The sequence below is a fragment of the Hemisphaericaspora subhashii genome (assembly GCF_019202705.1).
Source record: "Hemisphaericaspora subhashii strain CBS 10753 chromosome Unknown scaffold42, whole genome shotgun sequence".
Taxonomy (NCBI): domain Eukaryota; kingdom Fungi; phylum Ascomycota; class Pichiomycetes; order Serinales; family Debaryomycetaceae; genus Hemisphaericaspora; species Hemisphaericaspora subhashii.
In genome coordinates this window covers 67610-85203 of record NW_026057306.1, presented here as the reverse complement: position 1 = coordinate 85203, position 17594 = coordinate 67610, and the positions used below count along the sequence as shown (strand labels likewise).

The following is a 17594-nucleotide window of genomic DNA, read 5'->3' as shown; positions in this document are numbered from 1 at the left end:
TATTTTTCAAATTTCACACTCCCCCCCCCTTTTTCAAAATACTTAATAACAAGTGTACGATCTGTCTATCTCACTCTTGTCACTTGTCGCTATATATTCATTCCATTTTGAAAAGATCATGACATCAAATACAGACGTTTATTTCAGTCCCTTGGATACAGGTTCTAATTCCGATAGCACCGAATTTACAGATTCATTGCCCCTACCAGAATCACAACATATAGATACTCCACCCAATAAATATTCAACTAATGACAATACACAATATAATGTTGAATTCGAAGGGGAAATACTCGTTATAGATTCTACCAACTGGCGTCACTCCAATCTCCTAAAAGCACAAATCTTATCTGGATACTTAATCTTCACTTTATTTGGATTAGCTGAACAAACAGTTGGAACATTAATTCCTATACTACAATCCCATTACAAAATTAATGATTTGGAAATAAGCCTCATTTTCCTATTTGGTGTCTCGGGATACCTTACCATGGCCTTGATAAATAACCTATCCCATGAATTGGTAGGGATTAAAGGTGTGGGAGTACTAGGATCAATTTGTATGACAGTTGCATATTTGACCATGTCTACAAAACCTCATTATGGCATATTTTTGATTTGTAGTTTAGGTAATGGGATAGGGCTCGGGGCATTGGATGCTGCATTTAATACTTGGATGGGTAACTTAGTTGATTCAAATCAATTAATGGGGATCTTGCATGGATGTTATGGATTGGGAAGTATGATTAGTCCAACTTTAATTACATATTTATTGGAAAAGAAACACAACCCATGGAATTGGAATGATTATTATGTAGTTTTATCTATCTTAGGAGGAATGGCAATCGTTATGATGATAACTACGTTCAAATATGAAACTCCAAAGAAATACAAGTATGTCACTCAATTACGAAACCAAAGGGCCAAAAATAATGAAATCGAGTTAGATCATATCAAGTCAACAACTACCCAATTTGAGATAGATGAATTAGAATCTCAGGAATATGATGAACCGAGTTCTGCCACTCTTGGAATGACATTAAGATCAAAACTTGTCTGGCTCCTTTCGTCGATCTTATTCATTTACGTTGGAGCAGAAGTTTCCTTTGGGGCATGGTTAGTGACATACCTCCTCAGAATAAGAAGTTGGACTTACAAACATTCTTCCTACATGGCGACGACATTCTGGTCAGGATTAACTCTCGGTAGAATGGCATTAGGGTTTGTAACTGCTCATTACTTCAAGGATGAACTTACGGCAAATTTCACCTATATCCTAAGTTCACTCCTTGGGTATATAATATTTTGGTTATTTGCCCATACATCCTTGAACTTCATATTGTTCATTATAGTATTTGCAACTGGGATAGTAGTTGGACCAATATTCCCTACAACAATCGTAGCTCTGGTAAATATCTTACCTGCAAAATATCAAACTTCAGGAATAGGGTTTATATGTGCATTTGGAGGTGGTGGTGCAGCTGGTGTGCCATTCTTAATTGGACTTGTTGCCCAATCCAGTGATTTTGGATTACGTATTATGCCATTAATTATCATCATTTTATTTCTGGTGCTTTCATTAATGTGGTTCGTGGTAATCCGAACCCATTCAAAAACCTATAAACGGAATACTATATAGATCTTGGCTCTTTTAATAATTAAATAAAAGTCAAACGTATATTAAATCTTCTACTTTGTCTTATTTATTCCCTTCTCTTATAGTTTTCCACCTTGGGCTACCCATTCATCAGGAGTAAATCCCTTTTGGGTAAATGCATGAATACTCGCTATTTCATCTTTCAAAGCATGATTCACCAATCTATGTCTCATTAATTTATTCTTACCCTTGAATATGGGGGATACGATTATGACCGCGAATGCTTGTCCACATCCACCTGACATATCTTCCACTTGGACTAATGTGGCCTGCAATCTTTCCTTTATTATCTGCTGGAATGACTCCGTTGTTAATGTTGACATGTCGATATTTAATGCTATGTACGTATATTATATGTATATGTATATGTGTGTTTAAAGCACACTATGAAAGTGTCGTTGATAATTATAAGGGTTTGTGCCAAATTAGTAATTTAATCTGAAAATTTTCTTGTTCTTTTTCATTGATCAAATTGATAAAAAAGTTTAAATAAAATTCTTACTTATGCCGAACGAAGATTCACTGCTATAATTGTAGATCGCATTATTTCTTTCACATCTGGCGCAATTACGAAAGATTGTTAGTCGTTTCTTTGCATCCAAGTATCGAATAAGGAGAATTTGTACATTTATAATTTAAAAAATAAAATACTAATACATAACGCTAACAACCTACAATCCTTATACAAATATACATACACATGAAATGAGTTTCAAATACAGCATTTCCACTTATAAGATTCAACCAGCTTGTTGTGTTTCGCCATTCAATGCACCACTTCCTTGATATCCAGTTTTCAAAATAGTATTACTTCTTACTTCCAAGTTCGCAATACCTTCAGGATTCTTCACATCAAAATCATCAAAATAATTTGGATCTTCTTTAAGATATTTCTCAATTATATTCAGAATTTCCTTCGAAGAAAGTTCTTTTTCTAATTTGTTTGGAAATCCACAAGTTTCATAGAAATTCCACAAATCATGAGGAATGATACTCAATTCTTCATGCGTTTCAATCAATTGATTCACAACTTCAATAGCCAAGAAATAATTATCTCCAGGCTGTTGGGTTGCCATCATATTATCATTACTTTGAGAATTTTGTTTTGAAATCAAGACATTAGGAGCAACAACTGTGGCCAAATTATGAATATCCATCTTGGACCCTGTTTCTTCATCAATTTCAGAAAATGAAGCTACCCAACTGAAAAAATAAAGCAATACTTCCACTAAATTCCGATGGCTTCTAGGTAACATACAATAAGCCAACTGAAGGATTCGTTTTCTTAAAGCCGGATTCCGTTCTCGTTGGGATGAGATCCAAATATCATAAAGATTATATGTCAATAAAGGATTAGGTAATTCACGTAACCATTTCTTCATTAGTGCAGCTAATTGAACAGCGCTTTGATTGCTAAAATCAGGAGATTTCAATGGATTCTTATTGATTTCTTCAGTCAATTCACGCAATTTCTTGATATTTCCATTTAATCTAAAAATACCTTCAACACTCATATCCTTTTGTCTCAATGCGTTAATTACATCATCAATAACAATAGGTATGCGTACTTTGGATGGTCCAACACCTAAATCAGAATCAATCCCATATTTTCTCGTCAAACTAAATAAATCTACCCCAAAGACAGCCATTACTTTATCCTTTTTAACATCACTACTGAATTTAAATTTATCCCAAAATGTAGATTGTTTCTTCTTTTGAATAAACCCAATTAAATCATCCTTACTACATCCACCAATATTATTATTACTATTCACGTGAACCAATGCCTCTACCGCAATATGACGAAGTATGAAATGTTCCTCTTTACTCAATTCAGAATAATATTTTGTCTTCTTAAACGACTGCGATTCATCAACTGAACGACCACTACTTAAAATATTATCCAATACACCTGATGGAGTTAAATTAGATGGAGAACGTGTTCCTGGTTTCATACGAATCTGAGTTGATTGTCTTTGATATAATGTATTATGATGTTTGAATGCATTTGGACGTTGATCTCTTGCTTGTTCAGCCGCCACGATTCTAGGAATATCATCCAATGTCAATGATTTCTCATTCTTTAACATATCTGAAGTTCTATCAAGGTGGATATTGGATTGCTGTCGTTGTGGTTCATCTCTAATCAATGGCTTAACATTCAAGTGTTCACTTCGTTGAGAAGCATAGGATAATTGTGATGTAGTACTTCCAACACGATTTGGTTGAGCAGCTGTTGCCGATGCGGAGGATGGGATTTGTTCAAAACTAAGGTCAGCCAATTCTTCAGCAATATGATCTTCAGTAACATTTGGTCGCCTAATTTCATCTTGACTTGCTTTCGTACCTTCTGGAACTTCTAAAATCACCGATTTTCTCGCACTCTTTTTGACTGAAGTAAATAATTTCTGACTTTGGCGTTTTCTTCTTAATGTAGTCACATCATCAAGTGTCTGAGAATAACTGGTAGCAGTCGCAGTTGATGCCGTCAATTGTTCACGCAGAGGTGTACTTCCACCAGTAGTTAATACTCTCGATATGCCTTTATCCTTACTAATACCAAAATCAGCTGGTGGATTGGTGAAATCAACCTTCATGACCGATCTAGATCTAGCAAGAGCAATCTTTAATAGAAAAACCAACTGAGATAAATCCGAAATAATTTCAAACCCAACAACAGTATTATTCCCATCTGGACAATCTTGACATATGATTCTATCATTAGATCCCCGATCCACTTTCGTTACTCTTGCCTCATTGGGGCCAATTCCTCTCCCACATGATGAACAAATTACACACTTTACATGCCAACGATTATTGCCCTGTTTGAAACATGATCTTTCTATACTTTTTGAACATGACATACATGCATCGGTGGAATATGCTGGGATTGTCAATCTTGAATTAATCAAAGGAAGTTGTTGTCTTTCATCCGATAATGAACTAATTGATTCTGTTTCCGCAGTTAATAATAAAAATTTATCAATTGCGGTTGTGTTGCCATATAATCTATTCAATTTCAAAGCATTATGCAAACCAATTCTAATAAGTAATTTCAAATAATGAGCACAGCCTGTTATGACTGATAATAATTCAGCAGAAAGACTACCTGATTTAGCAAGATGATCGGATTTCCTCAATACTGCTAAATAACTCATAATTTTTCCTGTGATATTTCTTGGTTCCTTCTTTAATTGTTGAAAGTATTCTTCTTCAGGATTACTAGAAGATGAATCCCCATCATCACTACCATCGTGTGGTGGTTGAGGTTGCGATGACAGTCGTTGTATTGGTTGAATTTTTTCTTGCAATAAAGCTGTTGAATTCTGACACATTTCAAATACGAAATCTAATGCTTTGAATAGAACCTCTACATTTAAGATTAATTTCCCAGTAACAACCAATCCATTGAATTTATTTCCTGTACATGCATTCAATAACATATCGGAAATACAACTGGCCGTGGTTTCTTCATATCCAGATAAAGTCAACCAACAACGCATAACGACTCGTTCAATCAGTTGTTCAATAGATAACAATAGTTTATGATCTAATTCCTCTTTGCTCTCTTGAATTTTTATTAATTGCAAATTTAATAAATCATCGTCAGCAATACCATGTAAATTTTGTAATCCTACTGAATCAGCGGTTATACAAACATTCCAAAATTTATGAACCATATAACATTCAGGATGCCAATGTTGATTTCTTCCACCTCTAAATAATTCCACAAATTGTTTAACAATTGATGAATTACAACCTTCACAATGCGATGCATATGATACTGAATAATGATAATGACAATAAATCTGACCTTCGTGTTCATAGTAACTTTCATCAGATTCAAAAACTCGTTGACAAACACTACATTTAAAATGCTCCAAATGATATTTATTCCCCAATGCAGTTATATAAGGTCCTCTTAGTGCTGAATTACAATTATGACAAATTAAGTCTAGCTTTTTGAAATAATCATATTCACATAATGGTACTTGTTGGACTTCTCCATTGACTGTCATTTCGTATGGGAAGAATTTTGATGAACATTGTTTCCCACATTCATGACATGTAAAACAATTGACATGATATGCATTTTGTAAAGCTCTTACGAATTGACCAGTAATCTCCTGTCCACATTTATGACAACTTTTTTTGCTCTTCCTGCGGGAGCCACTGACTGCAAGGTTGTTCGGAGAGGTAAAAGGTGGTGAAAACTTGGTTAATTCTCGTGTCATGTCTCTATCAAATCTTGGCTGTTGTAGTGGTGGAGGATTTGAATCATGCAGTTGTGATTTCGGCGCCGTGGGTGATATTGCAATTGAATGTCGATGTGATGGACTTAACATACTCAGTTCTGAATGTGATTGTTTGTCGCGGAGTGGACTTCTTGTTGGAAAATTAGGTGTATTTGGGGTTGTTGCAGGTCGACTAGCAAAATTGAATTCATCCTTATCTGGCAGTGGTTCTTTTTGATGTTGCTCATTTGGTGGAAGTGGGGGGATTAACGTAGTCCAGTTTGGTTGACGAGAACGTAATGCAGCATCTTGCAAATTGGATAGCTGTTGACTATAACGATATCCTGCTGGTTGTGGTGCAGTCATAGGATGTTTCAGACCTATTGGTGGTTCGTTGTATTGCGTGTTGGTTGGTTGATATTGTGAATGATATGAACCAGTGTGATGAATTGGTTGGAATAGTTGTCTTGATGAATTAATTGACTGAGAATGAGATCTAGATCGGTTATGCAGTAATATATTTGGTTGGATTTGTTTGGGAAACTCCTCAGTGACTGATGTTGGGGTGAATATAGTTGAATCTCTGTTGTTACTGGCAACAGCAATCATTGATCCACGAGGATCGTTGCTGTTTATGTTTATTATTGATGGAGAAATGACTGTTGTCTGCTGTTGTTGTGGCTGTTGCTGTTGTGGATTATTGGCTGATGATGATTTTATCTTCTCTGGTATTGCAATTATATTATGATCTTTGAATACTGGATCCATTGTTGCATTCGTATAAAAAGTGTCTGTTGCAAAAAAGGTATTAAAGTGTGAAAATGAATGACTTGATAGTTAGATGTATTGAACGTTGTGTGTTTCTATGCACAGAAAAGAATTGATTTGGAAGTTAATTGAATCGATCGTCTAATAATAAATTCTTCTTTCTCTTCTTCTCTAGTAACTCTTATTGATCGTTGATAATTTGATTATGGGTTGGTTTAACAATCTGTATTTGAACTGTCTGTCTGTCTGTCTGATTGTCTTGTTGTATCGGGTGATGGTTGTGATAAAATTTAGACGGTTTCTGCAACTGATTTTTTGTCTGGGTTATTTCTTTCTTCTCTCTATTTTTGGTCTATTTGTTGTTTTTTTTCCTGCCTGTCTGTCTGTCTGTCTGTATTTTTTTTTGGTGGTGGTTTGTTGAGAAAAAAAAAAAGTTTGTCGTGGGCTTTTTTTTAATCACCTTTTGTTACATTATTTTTATGGTGATAATTATTTTTTAATAGAACTAACCTTATTTTTTAATTGTTCTCAAAAATATTCACGCTTTAACAAATTAATATAATGAGTTCCTTTCTTTCATTTACGTTGTATGATTAAGGAATATCCAATTGCAATTATTAACTTAGAAAGTGATCAAAAAGAGCGATCTTCTAGTCTATTATCAACAACAATAAAAATAGGGAAACTGTTCCATACATGCATTTTAGGGAAAGAATTGAATAGCTTTTTTGGTTGATTGAAAAATGAAAATAAAGATATTAAAATAAAATTTATTTTTAATGCAGTTTAAAAATAATAATAACACCCTAAAAATTTTCGTCTGTTTTTTTTATTTTATTTTATTTCTTACAATTATGATTACTCTCTACTTTCTTTCTTATTCTGGCTTGTCTATGAATTATCAAAGGTAAAGACTCAATTAATAAACTAATAAATACGGTCTTTTTGAATTTTATGTAAGAGTTGCGCTTGTCTCTCTCTTTCTCCAGTTTGTGACTTACAAAACAACACATTTTTATTGGATCTATATTATGGCGCTTAAATACTAACTTCATACATTTAAACTAAAATCTAATGCAAAAGTACCTTTGTTCAATTGGAAGTCAAGATCCACTTTTGTAACTTCTTTTTATTTTAGCCATCAATTGTAGACACAATAAACAATCCAAAAAAAATAAAACTTATTATTATTTTGTGCTTTTGTTGTTGTTCAGGTTTTTTTAATTTTCGTGTTTTTTCATTTATTAACTGAAAAATGTCGGTAGATACGAACTCTGTCTTCATCTGTCATAGTCACCGCCACAGTGACATATTGGTTGCAAAACTTATAAGAAACGAATTTGCTCAGTGACAACACTCAATTGATGCAGATTTATTCCAAATGATAGAAAGAATCATTAGGGGTCTTTGGATCTATAGCTTAATGTGTTCTAGAGCGTTCAGAAAATTGTTTCTTAATGCTGACCATACTCAATTGAACCTATTTAATATCCGCAAATAGGTTTCAAACTTCAATGGATCTACACTTCAGGACACCTTTTTCCAAATTTCGAAGGACCATAGTCAATTGATTCCCCTCTTCATATACACTGTTGTCTAATTCACTTTCGGTATCACTCTTGTTATTGCACACATCTGAAAACTCCATTAAAACCAGTCCACTTTTCCAAACTGACCATTTTAGACCTCAGAATTTTGTAAATTTTAACTGGACAATTGTCAACGAATCATATCTTGTTCTTCTATAAAAATGTCGCCAGATAAAATAATAATTTATTTTGAAGCTATTTACGATTTGCATCGCTTATGATTTTTTTTTTGGGTTTTGCAGTTTTGCGGTTTGTTAAATTTTCACTCTACACAAACGCACATGAATCTTACTTGACCTAATCAGGCAAACTATACTTTTCTTAAACGAATTCATTATGCAGTCAAGAAATAACCATAGCATCGATGCCATCGCTTGGTTGATGTGAAAACATGGAGAGCAGTACAACACAGCTCAAAGTGATATCTCGCGTCATAATCACTATTCAGAAAAAGGGTTCAGCCTATTCAATATATTACGTCATTCAATCGCGAAAAGCTGAAGTTATATTGTTCAATTGTTGCCTTGTTCTAATTGTTAACATTCCAAGCGGATTGTCATCTCTTACAGTCGATACAATGGAGTAAAAGCCTCGGTTTATACCTTTCATAATTTTGTAAAATTTTTGCCAGAATTTGTGAGCGCACTCGAAATTTCAGCAACAAAACAAAAGGTCTACACAATCACATCTTTCACCTGAAACCCCATGAAAGAGACTTCATATCTAACACGTCATTCTGGGAACACAACGAGAAGCTTAAATGTTCATCCAACCTTTTTTTTCTATCCTCAGAGACAGCCGTGTCGTTTACGTCTACAATCACTCACTTTTCAGTTATTTGCAAACTATATTACATTATACTATACATTCTATGAACAGAGATCCCTTTCAATTCTATGCTAAATCAAAGTCATCAATCTTATTCTTATACTTAAGAACATTTCTCTTAATCTTCGAAGTATCAACCCAAGTCAAATAATCCTCCAAATTTCTCGTCACCAAATATGCAGGATCAGTAATCACATTAGGACCAACCCTAACATGTCCTTGTTCAACAAACGTAACGGCATCAGACATAGTTTCAGCCATCTTAAGACGACACATAACCACCCCAATCCTTCTTCTACAAAATGCACTCACGGTAACTTTATTTTCCAAATCCGATATTTTGGCCTTTGTAGCCAATATTCCCATATTATACAATTTCTCTAAAAGTAATTGTTCATGCTTTATTCTGAATGGATCAGTTGGTTGTAATAATGATAATTTATGGGCTAGTTTACGTATTTCACCACATATTCTATTATATTTATGATAATCTTCTCGATTTTGAATATGATAGGTTCTCATTACTTGAGTATCTCGATGTCCTTGATCTTGTTTCCAATCAAGGAAATCAACCTTTTTTAATAACTTCTTTTCATGATATTTCAATGCTCTGACCATCTTGACGTATGTATGAGTTTATCTGTTTGTCTAATATCTTATGATAAGAAGATGACACACTCTTATACTAAGTCGATGAGGTTTAAAAAAATTATTTGTGAGATGGGAGATGGGAGGTCGGAAATCATTCTAGTCACATGATCAATCACGTGAGAATTTGAATTTCGGGAGAATAAAATTTTTCATCAAACAATTTTAAACCCAAACCTCAAAACTTCATCCAATAAAGCTTTACGTCGCTGTTGAATCATTACATTGAAAGAATAACAATGAATCCCAGGATACCTAGCATAGGACTTGTGCGTTTCTTCTCAACCACAAGACCAACTTTTTCCAAAATTGGTAAGAAACCAATTCAATTAGTCGAAGGTGTTGAATTTGATGTACATAAACTTCCATATGAATTCTGTAAAAAATTCACCAGAGGTCAAGATACTTTCATAATGGATAGACGTGTTATTGTCAAAGGTCCCAAGGGGGTTTTAAAAACCTTAGTTCCACCATTTATGAAGTTTGAAACTAAAGATGATTTACTTGAAATTAGTGTCAATGATCCAACACATAAAGTACAAAGAGCACTTTGGGGAACCATGCGTTCTATTATACAAAACAATGTGGATGGAGCTACTCAAGGTCATTTAACTATTGTTAAATTTGTTGGAACTGGGTATAGAGGATTACTTGAAAAGAATGAAAAGGGTGAAGATATAGTTTCATTAAAAGTAGGTAGACCATATACTCCAAAGCTTAAAATCCCAGAAGGATTGACTGTTACTTCTCCAAATCCAACTAGATTGATTATTGAAGGTGCTGATAAACAACAAGTTAAATTATTTGCAGCTTCAATTAGAGCACATAGAAAACCAGAACCATATAAAGGTAAGGGTATATTCGTTGATGATGAAACTATCAAGTTGAAGGAAAAGAAGGTCAAGTAATCGCTGTGGTTATTGAAGATTGTGAGTCGATTGGGTCGATGGTTGTATATTTATTTCCCAAGGCAATTTCTTCTTTGTTTTATAACCAAGGATGTTTTCAAACATTTCATGTATATAATAATAAAATGCATATTAATTGACGTAAATAAGTAAACCCAAGCAATAGAATCCATCCCAACATGCTTGCCAGATGAAAGAAAGCTTGAATCATGGCATTCTTGTAGCCAATCTCTCTATATATTCTAAACTGTAAAACTATAAAAATAACCTGTAAAATTTTATGCTAGTTTTTTTTTTCAGTGAAGAATTTTTCCTCCAATATGAATTGAAGAGAATCAAACTTCCTGTGTTATAATCTTACTTCCAGACTAGTCACCAAGGATGTTTGCCCCAATTAATAGCAGAGTGATAAATAACTTGGGAAGAAACTCCCTAGTGACATTCACTCGTTCCGTTGCTCAGATCACTTCCATACATGCCATAACCTCCATCAAAACCGAACCATCAGTAAAACAACATACAGTTGAAGAAGGTAACAAGAGAAAAATGTTACTAGAAAGACCAGGTCTATTCGGTATCAAACGTGGTATGATCACTTGGTTTACTGAAGATGGATTGAATCATGCGGCTACAGTTGTTGAAATAGATTCTTGTGAAGTTGTGGGCCATAAAAAGAAAGAAGAAACAGGATATGATTCAGTTATCATTGGAGCTATTGATAAGTTAAAGAATGTCAGAAATGCTGACCTTAAGAAATTCACTGAAGCTGGTGTTTGTCCTAAACAAAAACATGGAGAATTTAGAATTAGAGGTACTAATGAAGCTGGTTTCATTCCAGTTGGAACTGAATTAAGAGCTGATTATTTTGCTGTTGGACAAATGGTTGATGTTGCCGGTATTACCAAAGGTAAAGGGTTTGCCGGTGTTATGAAGAGACATGGTTTTAAAGGTTTAAAAGCAACCCATGGTGTTTCTAAAGCACATAGATCTGCTGGTGGTATGGGTGGTAATCAAAACCCAGGTAGAGTTTTACCAGGTAAAAAAATGGCAGGTAGAATGGGTGGTAGAAATAACACTGCTTTTAATAAAGAAGTTTTGCATGTTGATGGAGATGCTGGTGTTCTTATTCTTAAGGGTAATATTCCTGGTCCAAACAAATCCATTGTTAAAATTAGAGATGCTGTTAAACTTTATGGACAATCCCTCAATGTACTTGCCAAACAATAAGTAATCATGTAAATAACTTTTGTATATATTTTTAATAAAACTAATACTATATAAACGTAAGAGATAACTTTTCATTTTAATTCCTTCAATTGATTGATTTCGTCCTCGAAATTCAAAACCCTTTGAAAAAAGTGAAAATGAAAGTTTTAAAAGATAAAATTGACAAAAATTGTCATAAATCTTTTAGTAAGTGTTTCCAAAAACTAAGTTGATACACCATTAAATGAAGACAATTCCCGGATGGTTCTGGGAAAAGGCAAGAACCATGTACGATTTTAAATGAAATTGATCTTCTGGCGATGGAGAAAGAAAAACATTCATAAAAAGATTTTTTTCCCTGGCCGATTTCTACTGAATTTATAATTTCTGAATCGAAAAAAATATTATTTGTCCGGGTAATCAACATGCTCTAATTTGTATCATCAGAAGTACAATTACAAATCCCCTGTTAGATCTGTAATTGAAGTTCTAGTAATAAATATAAAGCTGCCAATTCCTTACTATTGGAAATGTCTTAGATAGTTAGTGGCAGTTACTTTAACGAAACGAACAACAGACAATGAATAATTCTTGTTAATTCAACTCGTCACTCACCCAGTGGCTTAATTAATTTTGAGTTTATTTGTTCAGGGTACCATCAGGAATCAGGGGGACACGGTCGCAAGATCTCAACGATTTTTTTGGCCCGACGCACTATACATTTTCGGTCCACAACATTTGTTCCATAACAAGGGACATACTTAATTCATATCCACGACACCCAACAAACTTCAGGTCCCCCATGATGTCATTGCCGGTGTTGCTACGGGTACTAGCAGGTGCAATTGTCATAATTGCACTTGTTTATTGTATTATTATATTTCTTAGTCATAGGCCCAGATTATCAGTGTCTCTGGAATTAAAATATAGAACCAACGATAAGGACAACAAATTATACATCTTACCACCAAGAATAACTTCAAACAGTACATTCAAATATCATGATATAGATATAAGTCTCGTAGTTCCTTGTTGGAACGAAACTAAACGATTAGGAGGAATGTTAGAAGAAGCAGTAGAATATCTCGAAACTAATCATAAAAACAAATATGAAATCTTAATTGTAGATGATGGATCTAGTGATGGGACTTCAGAATATGCAATCAATAAAGCTCATGAGTTAAAATTAACTCCACATACATTACGTGTCATTCAATTGGCCAAGAATAGAGGAAAAGGAGGTGCTGTAGCCCATGGATTTTTGCATAGTCGTGGGAAATGGGGATTATTTGCTGATGCTGATGGTGCATCGAGATTTTCCGATATTAGTAAATTAATTGAATTTCAAGAAACAATTAAAGATGGCAGTATTCCAGCTATCTCAATTGGATCACGTCATCATATGATCAATACTGAAACTGTTGTGAAACGTTCATTTATCCGTCAAGTTTTAATGTATGGATTAAAAACATTAGTATTTGTATTTGGGGTTCAAGATGTTAAAGATACTCAATGTGGATTCAAAATGTTTAATTTTGAAGCTACCAAGAGGATTTTCCCTCATTTGCATAATGAAAGATGGATATTTGATATTGAAGTGTTGATATTGGCAGAGATTCAAGGTATGAAATTAAAAGAAATACCAGTCAATTGGCAAGAAATGGATGGATCTAAAGTTGATTTAGCTAGAGATTCGATTGCTATGGCAATTGATTTGGTAGTTACTCGTTTGGCTTATATGTTTAGAATTTATAAGATGGATGAATGTGGGAGAATAAACAAGAAAGATGACTAGATAATGGCCAACAAACATGGAGAGACACTTCCGCATTTAATTATAGACAGATACATGAAAGATAAGAACCTACATCTCTTCTTATAAATATTTTATTAAGTTGTAACTTTATATAAATAAAAAAAACTGTAACAAAATTATTTGAAATCTTTACTATAAAAACAATTTATGATGATGTTGTAATTGATGTGCAAATATAACAATGATAGCTAAACATTCTCTAATCGTCTTCTTCCATCTCGGAAGGTCTAATCAATCCACCAACAAGCAAATCATGTTGTCGTTGTAATCTACTCTTTTCTTCTCTTTCCATTTCCTTTTCATCAGCAAACAAATAATCAGTTGGATCACCACCAAATTCTTTCAATTGAACCAAGAAATCTCTAAGAGTTCCCTTGAATTTATATAAATCATTATAACAAGTAGTCAAAACATTAAGGAAATTAACTAATTGTTCTTTTTGTAAATTTTCAAAAGCTGATGATAATAATTGTGATAAATATTGTTTCAAATAATCAGAATTGGAAGTGCCCGCAGGTGCTTGATCAGGTGTATATAATGGACCTTTGATAACTCCATCTTGAACCAAATGAATCAAAATAGCTAATAATTGAGCTTGAAGCATAAATCCCGCTTTATGATCCGGTTGAGTTAATACATAGAATGTATCTGCCAAAATTTGGAAATAGAAATTATCATAAAAGGCTTTTGTAAATGGAGTATCACCTAATTTCTCAACATTAGCAATCAATTCTAAAGTTAATGATAATCCATTATCTTCAACATCTCTATTATTATGTTTGAATGCCCAAATAGCGGCATTAATTAATGATTGGAATGCATCTCCCGATAATTGTAATAATCCTTGGAACGATTGTGCATTGATTTCATTTAATAATTTATAAAATTCAACTCTATGTTCTGGATATTCAACAAAATCATTCTTAATCATGTCTAAAGTACATTCAAATACATTTTGTAAAATTAGAACAACCCCATCAGGAATTAATCTCCCTACTTTGGAAACTAAAGCAGTTAAACATGTTAATACTTCTGCATCTCTTGCATCAGGGACATTGGAACTATAATCTTCTAAAACGGCTCCAAATAAAGGTTGAGCTAAATCTCTCACGATTTCTTCCGAATTATCAGCTTGATTAATATATGTTTCAATCATCTTCAAGATTTCCTTCTTGATAGTTCTTAATCCTCTGACTTTTGGTGTCTTGGTAGCAATAATACCATCTTTAGCAACTGCATCAGAAATCATCGATGAGACTGCAGTATATAATGACAACATATCAAGATATAAACTACCCAATTGAGAATAGAAACCTGGTCCCAAAGCTTTACAAACAGCAACATTGGTTTTTATAATATTAGCAATGATTTTCACCGTATCAGTATTAGTTAACAATTGTGGATCTTGACGAGCTTGTTGAATAATTGCATTCCAAGCAATATTTGGTAATGCCATTAATTCTGCTAATAATTTATCTCTAGCTTCTTTATTATTTTGAGCACTGACAATAATACCACAAGCTTCATAAAAAGTATGAACTTGTTGAGGATGTAAATCTTCAGTTATGGATTGGATATTATCAATAATTTCATAAATAAATGGAGCTTCATTCAATTGAGGAACTACGAAATGTCTTTTACATTTCTGAGTAATCTTTATAAATGTATCACAAGCCATATCTTGAACACCCTCATGAGTTTCATGCATAAATTCAAATAATTTATTAATAACAGTTTTTAAGAATTTCCAATGAGCTTTTAAAAATCTGGGATATTGTCCAACAATATACATAATATTTGAAGCGACAACGGCTTTGTTATCTTTACCACGTTTCATTTCAGTTAAAGATAATAAATCTTTAATAACTGATACCAAGAATCTTTTTTCCATATCTTCATTCATAGCTCCTGAGATAGATCCAATTGCCCAACATAAAGTGTTTATATTTTGCCATGACCATTCACTTTCATCAATTTGTCTTGATAATTTTTCAGTCATGATTTTTTCAGTATCTTGAACATCTAAATGAGTAAGATAAACCAATAATTCTCTCATATTTTTATATAATTGAATAGTATCACTTTCTTTAACAAATTCACGAACAATTTCACCTTCATCATTTTCAACAATTAAAACTTCTTCTGGTCTTGCCATATTTTCAATAATTACCAATCTTAATTTAGATAACACTTCGGCATATTTATGTTGTCTTAATGGGATAGTTCTTAAGACTTCTGGATCTGGGGCACCACTTGAAGATGAAACTAATTGACTATAAGCCATTTGTAACATTGGAGATAATTGAGATTTAGGTAATTCTCTAATTTCATTGAATAATTGACAAACAAAACTTGTCCAGAAATCTAAACAAGTTTTGAATAATTCACGTTCTTCAATTCTTGATAATTCTAACAAATAATATAAAGCATTTAATAATAAATCACGAGCATTTTCTTCCTTTTCCAAATATATTAAATGGTTAGCCAAAAATGTACATAAAAACATCGCCAAATCTTGTAAGAAAGATTGATCAGATGAAGACGCAACTTTATAAGATTCTTTTAAATTAGTTGAAACTGGGATAATTGTATAAATTTGCTCCATAGTATTCTTAAAGAATAATAAAGTTTTCTGTTCATTTTCAATATGAGGTGGAACAGCTGAAACCTCAGTTAAACATTTCAAAGCAATTGCTCTTGTATCTGCTGGAGCTAAAAATTTCGTGGATAATAATTCTAATAAATTAGTTTCATAAATATATTTTGTTGGAATCCATTGAATATATTTTAATAATGCATTTAAAGTAGCTATAATTAAAGAAGGTTTGGTAGTTTTGTCCAAAACTTCATAACATAACTTAAAGATTTCTTCAAATTCACTCTTCATACTATTTTTCAATTGTTGAGCTTTTGCTTGAGTTAATTGTTCTTCAGAATAATCAAAAATCTCTTCACTTAATAATTTAAGAATAATCATATTATTTTCACATACATTAAATGAAGATCTTGAACTCATGACAATTTCAGGAATAAAATTTGGCCAATTATGAGGCCATTCTTGTTTTAAAACAGAAACTAAAGTTAAATCAATTTTATTAATTAATGCTCTTTGAGTTTCAAAGATTTCTTCATTATCACAAAGACTAATAATCATATTAACAATGAAGTTTCTAATACCAATTCTTTCTTGTTCAGGAACAGTTTTCCAACGGTATTGAATCAATTTATTTAAACATGATAATGCAATATATTTTGATTGAGAATTTTGAGAATTACTTAAAATTGCATCAGAAAGTTTCCATGAATCAGGATTTTCTTGAAATTGATTCAATACTACTTGAGCTTGTTGTTGTTCAGCTCCTGACCCTTTATAAAGGGCATCAACAACTTTATCAAACAAATTGATATCTAATTCTTTGGAGAAGTCTAAGATTGCTTCCATTGTAGTTTATTTAGGTTGTAAAGAAATGTTGCTACTTTATCAATGGATTTGCTTGTTGTTTTTGGTTGTTTTATTAAAAGTTGTTTTGCAAAGTAAAGAAAAAAGTTCTTTAGTTGTTCAATTGGATGTTTGTCGAATGGAAAATAAAGTTGAATAAAGGAGATGAATTGAATTGAATTGATTCTTCTTCTTGGGCGTGTTGTTGTTTTTCTCCTTTTTTAGTTGGTTTGACAAAATTTTCTTCTTTTGATGGTTTACAACGGGAAAGGAGGGAAAAAAAAAAAGATTCACTTTATGGAAGGGGATGGAACGATGAATCTCTAATTGACGTTAGGGTTTTAAATGACAAAACTTATAAACTGATTATAATTTCTGAATTTTTCTACGGTATGTGTTTCAATTAATTCTATTTGAAGCAAATTCTTTTTATATTTATCGTACAATTATTTAAACGTGTACGTTCTGTTTGTTCAATGGAATGCTGCTTGATTTTTCAG

General features: G+C 32.9%; 8 protein-coding genes across 8 annotated transcripts; 4 read left to right on the top strand and 4 right to left on the bottom strand. All coding sequences in view use genetic code 12, as the record gives it.

Annotated features, from left to right (window-relative positions):
• Positions 1-118: 118 nt before the first annotated feature.
• On the top strand, positions 119-1639 carry J8A68_003292 (uncharacterized protein; the record flags this gene model as incomplete). Its single annotated transcript, XM_049407132.1, has 1 exon — positions 119-1639. The coding sequence occupies one exon, from the start codon at positions 119-121 to the stop codon at positions 1637-1639; it is 1521 nt and encodes a 506-aa protein (XP_049263442.1).
• A 77-nt stretch (positions 1640-1716) lies between these two features.
• On the bottom strand, positions 1717-1980 carry J8A68_003291 (uncharacterized protein; the record flags this gene model as incomplete). The annotated part of the gene is made up of 1 exon (XM_049407131.1): positions 1717-1980. The coding sequence occupies one exon, from the start codon at positions 1978-1980 to the stop codon at positions 1717-1719; it is 264 nt and encodes an 87-aa protein (XP_049263441.1).
• Positions 1981-2397: 417 nt separating this feature from the next.
• LRG1 (Lrg1p) lies at positions 2398-6660 on the bottom strand (the record flags this gene model as incomplete). Its single annotated transcript, XM_049407130.1, has 1 exon — positions 2398-6660. The coding sequence occupies one exon, from the start codon at positions 6658-6660 to the stop codon at positions 2398-2400; it is 4263 nt and encodes a 1420-aa protein (XP_049263440.1).
• Positions 6661-9143: 2483 nt separating this feature from the next.
• Positions 9144-9695, bottom strand: J8A68_003289 (snoRNA-binding rRNA-processing protein; the record flags this gene model as incomplete). Its single annotated transcript, XM_049407129.1, has 1 exon — positions 9144-9695. One exon carries the CDS (start codon positions 9693-9695, stop codon positions 9144-9146), a length of 552 nt encoding a protein of 183 aa, XP_049263439.1.
• Positions 9696-9964: 269 nt separating this feature from the next.
• MRPL6 (mitochondrial 54S ribosomal protein uL6m) lies at positions 9965-10633 on the top strand (the record flags this gene model as incomplete). Its single annotated transcript, XM_049407128.1, has 1 exon — positions 9965-10633. One exon carries the CDS (start codon positions 9965-9967, stop codon positions 10631-10633), a length of 669 nt encoding a protein of 222 aa, XP_049263438.1.
• Positions 10634-11014: 381 nt separating this feature from the next.
• Positions 11015-11860, top strand: J8A68_003287 (mitochondrial 54S ribosomal protein uL3m; the record flags this gene model as incomplete). Its single annotated transcript, XM_049407127.1, has 1 exon — positions 11015-11860. The coding sequence occupies one exon, from the start codon at positions 11015-11017 to the stop codon at positions 11858-11860; it is 846 nt and encodes a 281-aa protein (XP_049263437.1).
• Positions 11861-12641: 781 nt separating this feature from the next.
• Positions 12642-13634, top strand: J8A68_003286 (dolichyl-phosphate beta-glucosyltransferase; the record flags this gene model as incomplete). The annotated part of the gene is made up of 1 exon (XM_049407126.1): positions 12642-13634. The coding sequence occupies one exon, from the start codon at positions 12642-12644 to the stop codon at positions 13632-13634; it is 993 nt and encodes a 330-aa protein (XP_049263436.1).
• Positions 13635-13854: 220 nt separating this feature from the next.
• On the bottom strand, positions 13855-17097 carry CRM1 (exportin; the record flags this gene model as incomplete). Its single annotated transcript, XM_049407125.1, has 1 exon — positions 13855-17097. The coding sequence occupies one exon, from the start codon at positions 17095-17097 to the stop codon at positions 13855-13857; it is 3243 nt and encodes a 1080-aa protein (XP_049263435.1).
• Positions 17098-17594: the final 497 nt, after the last annotated feature.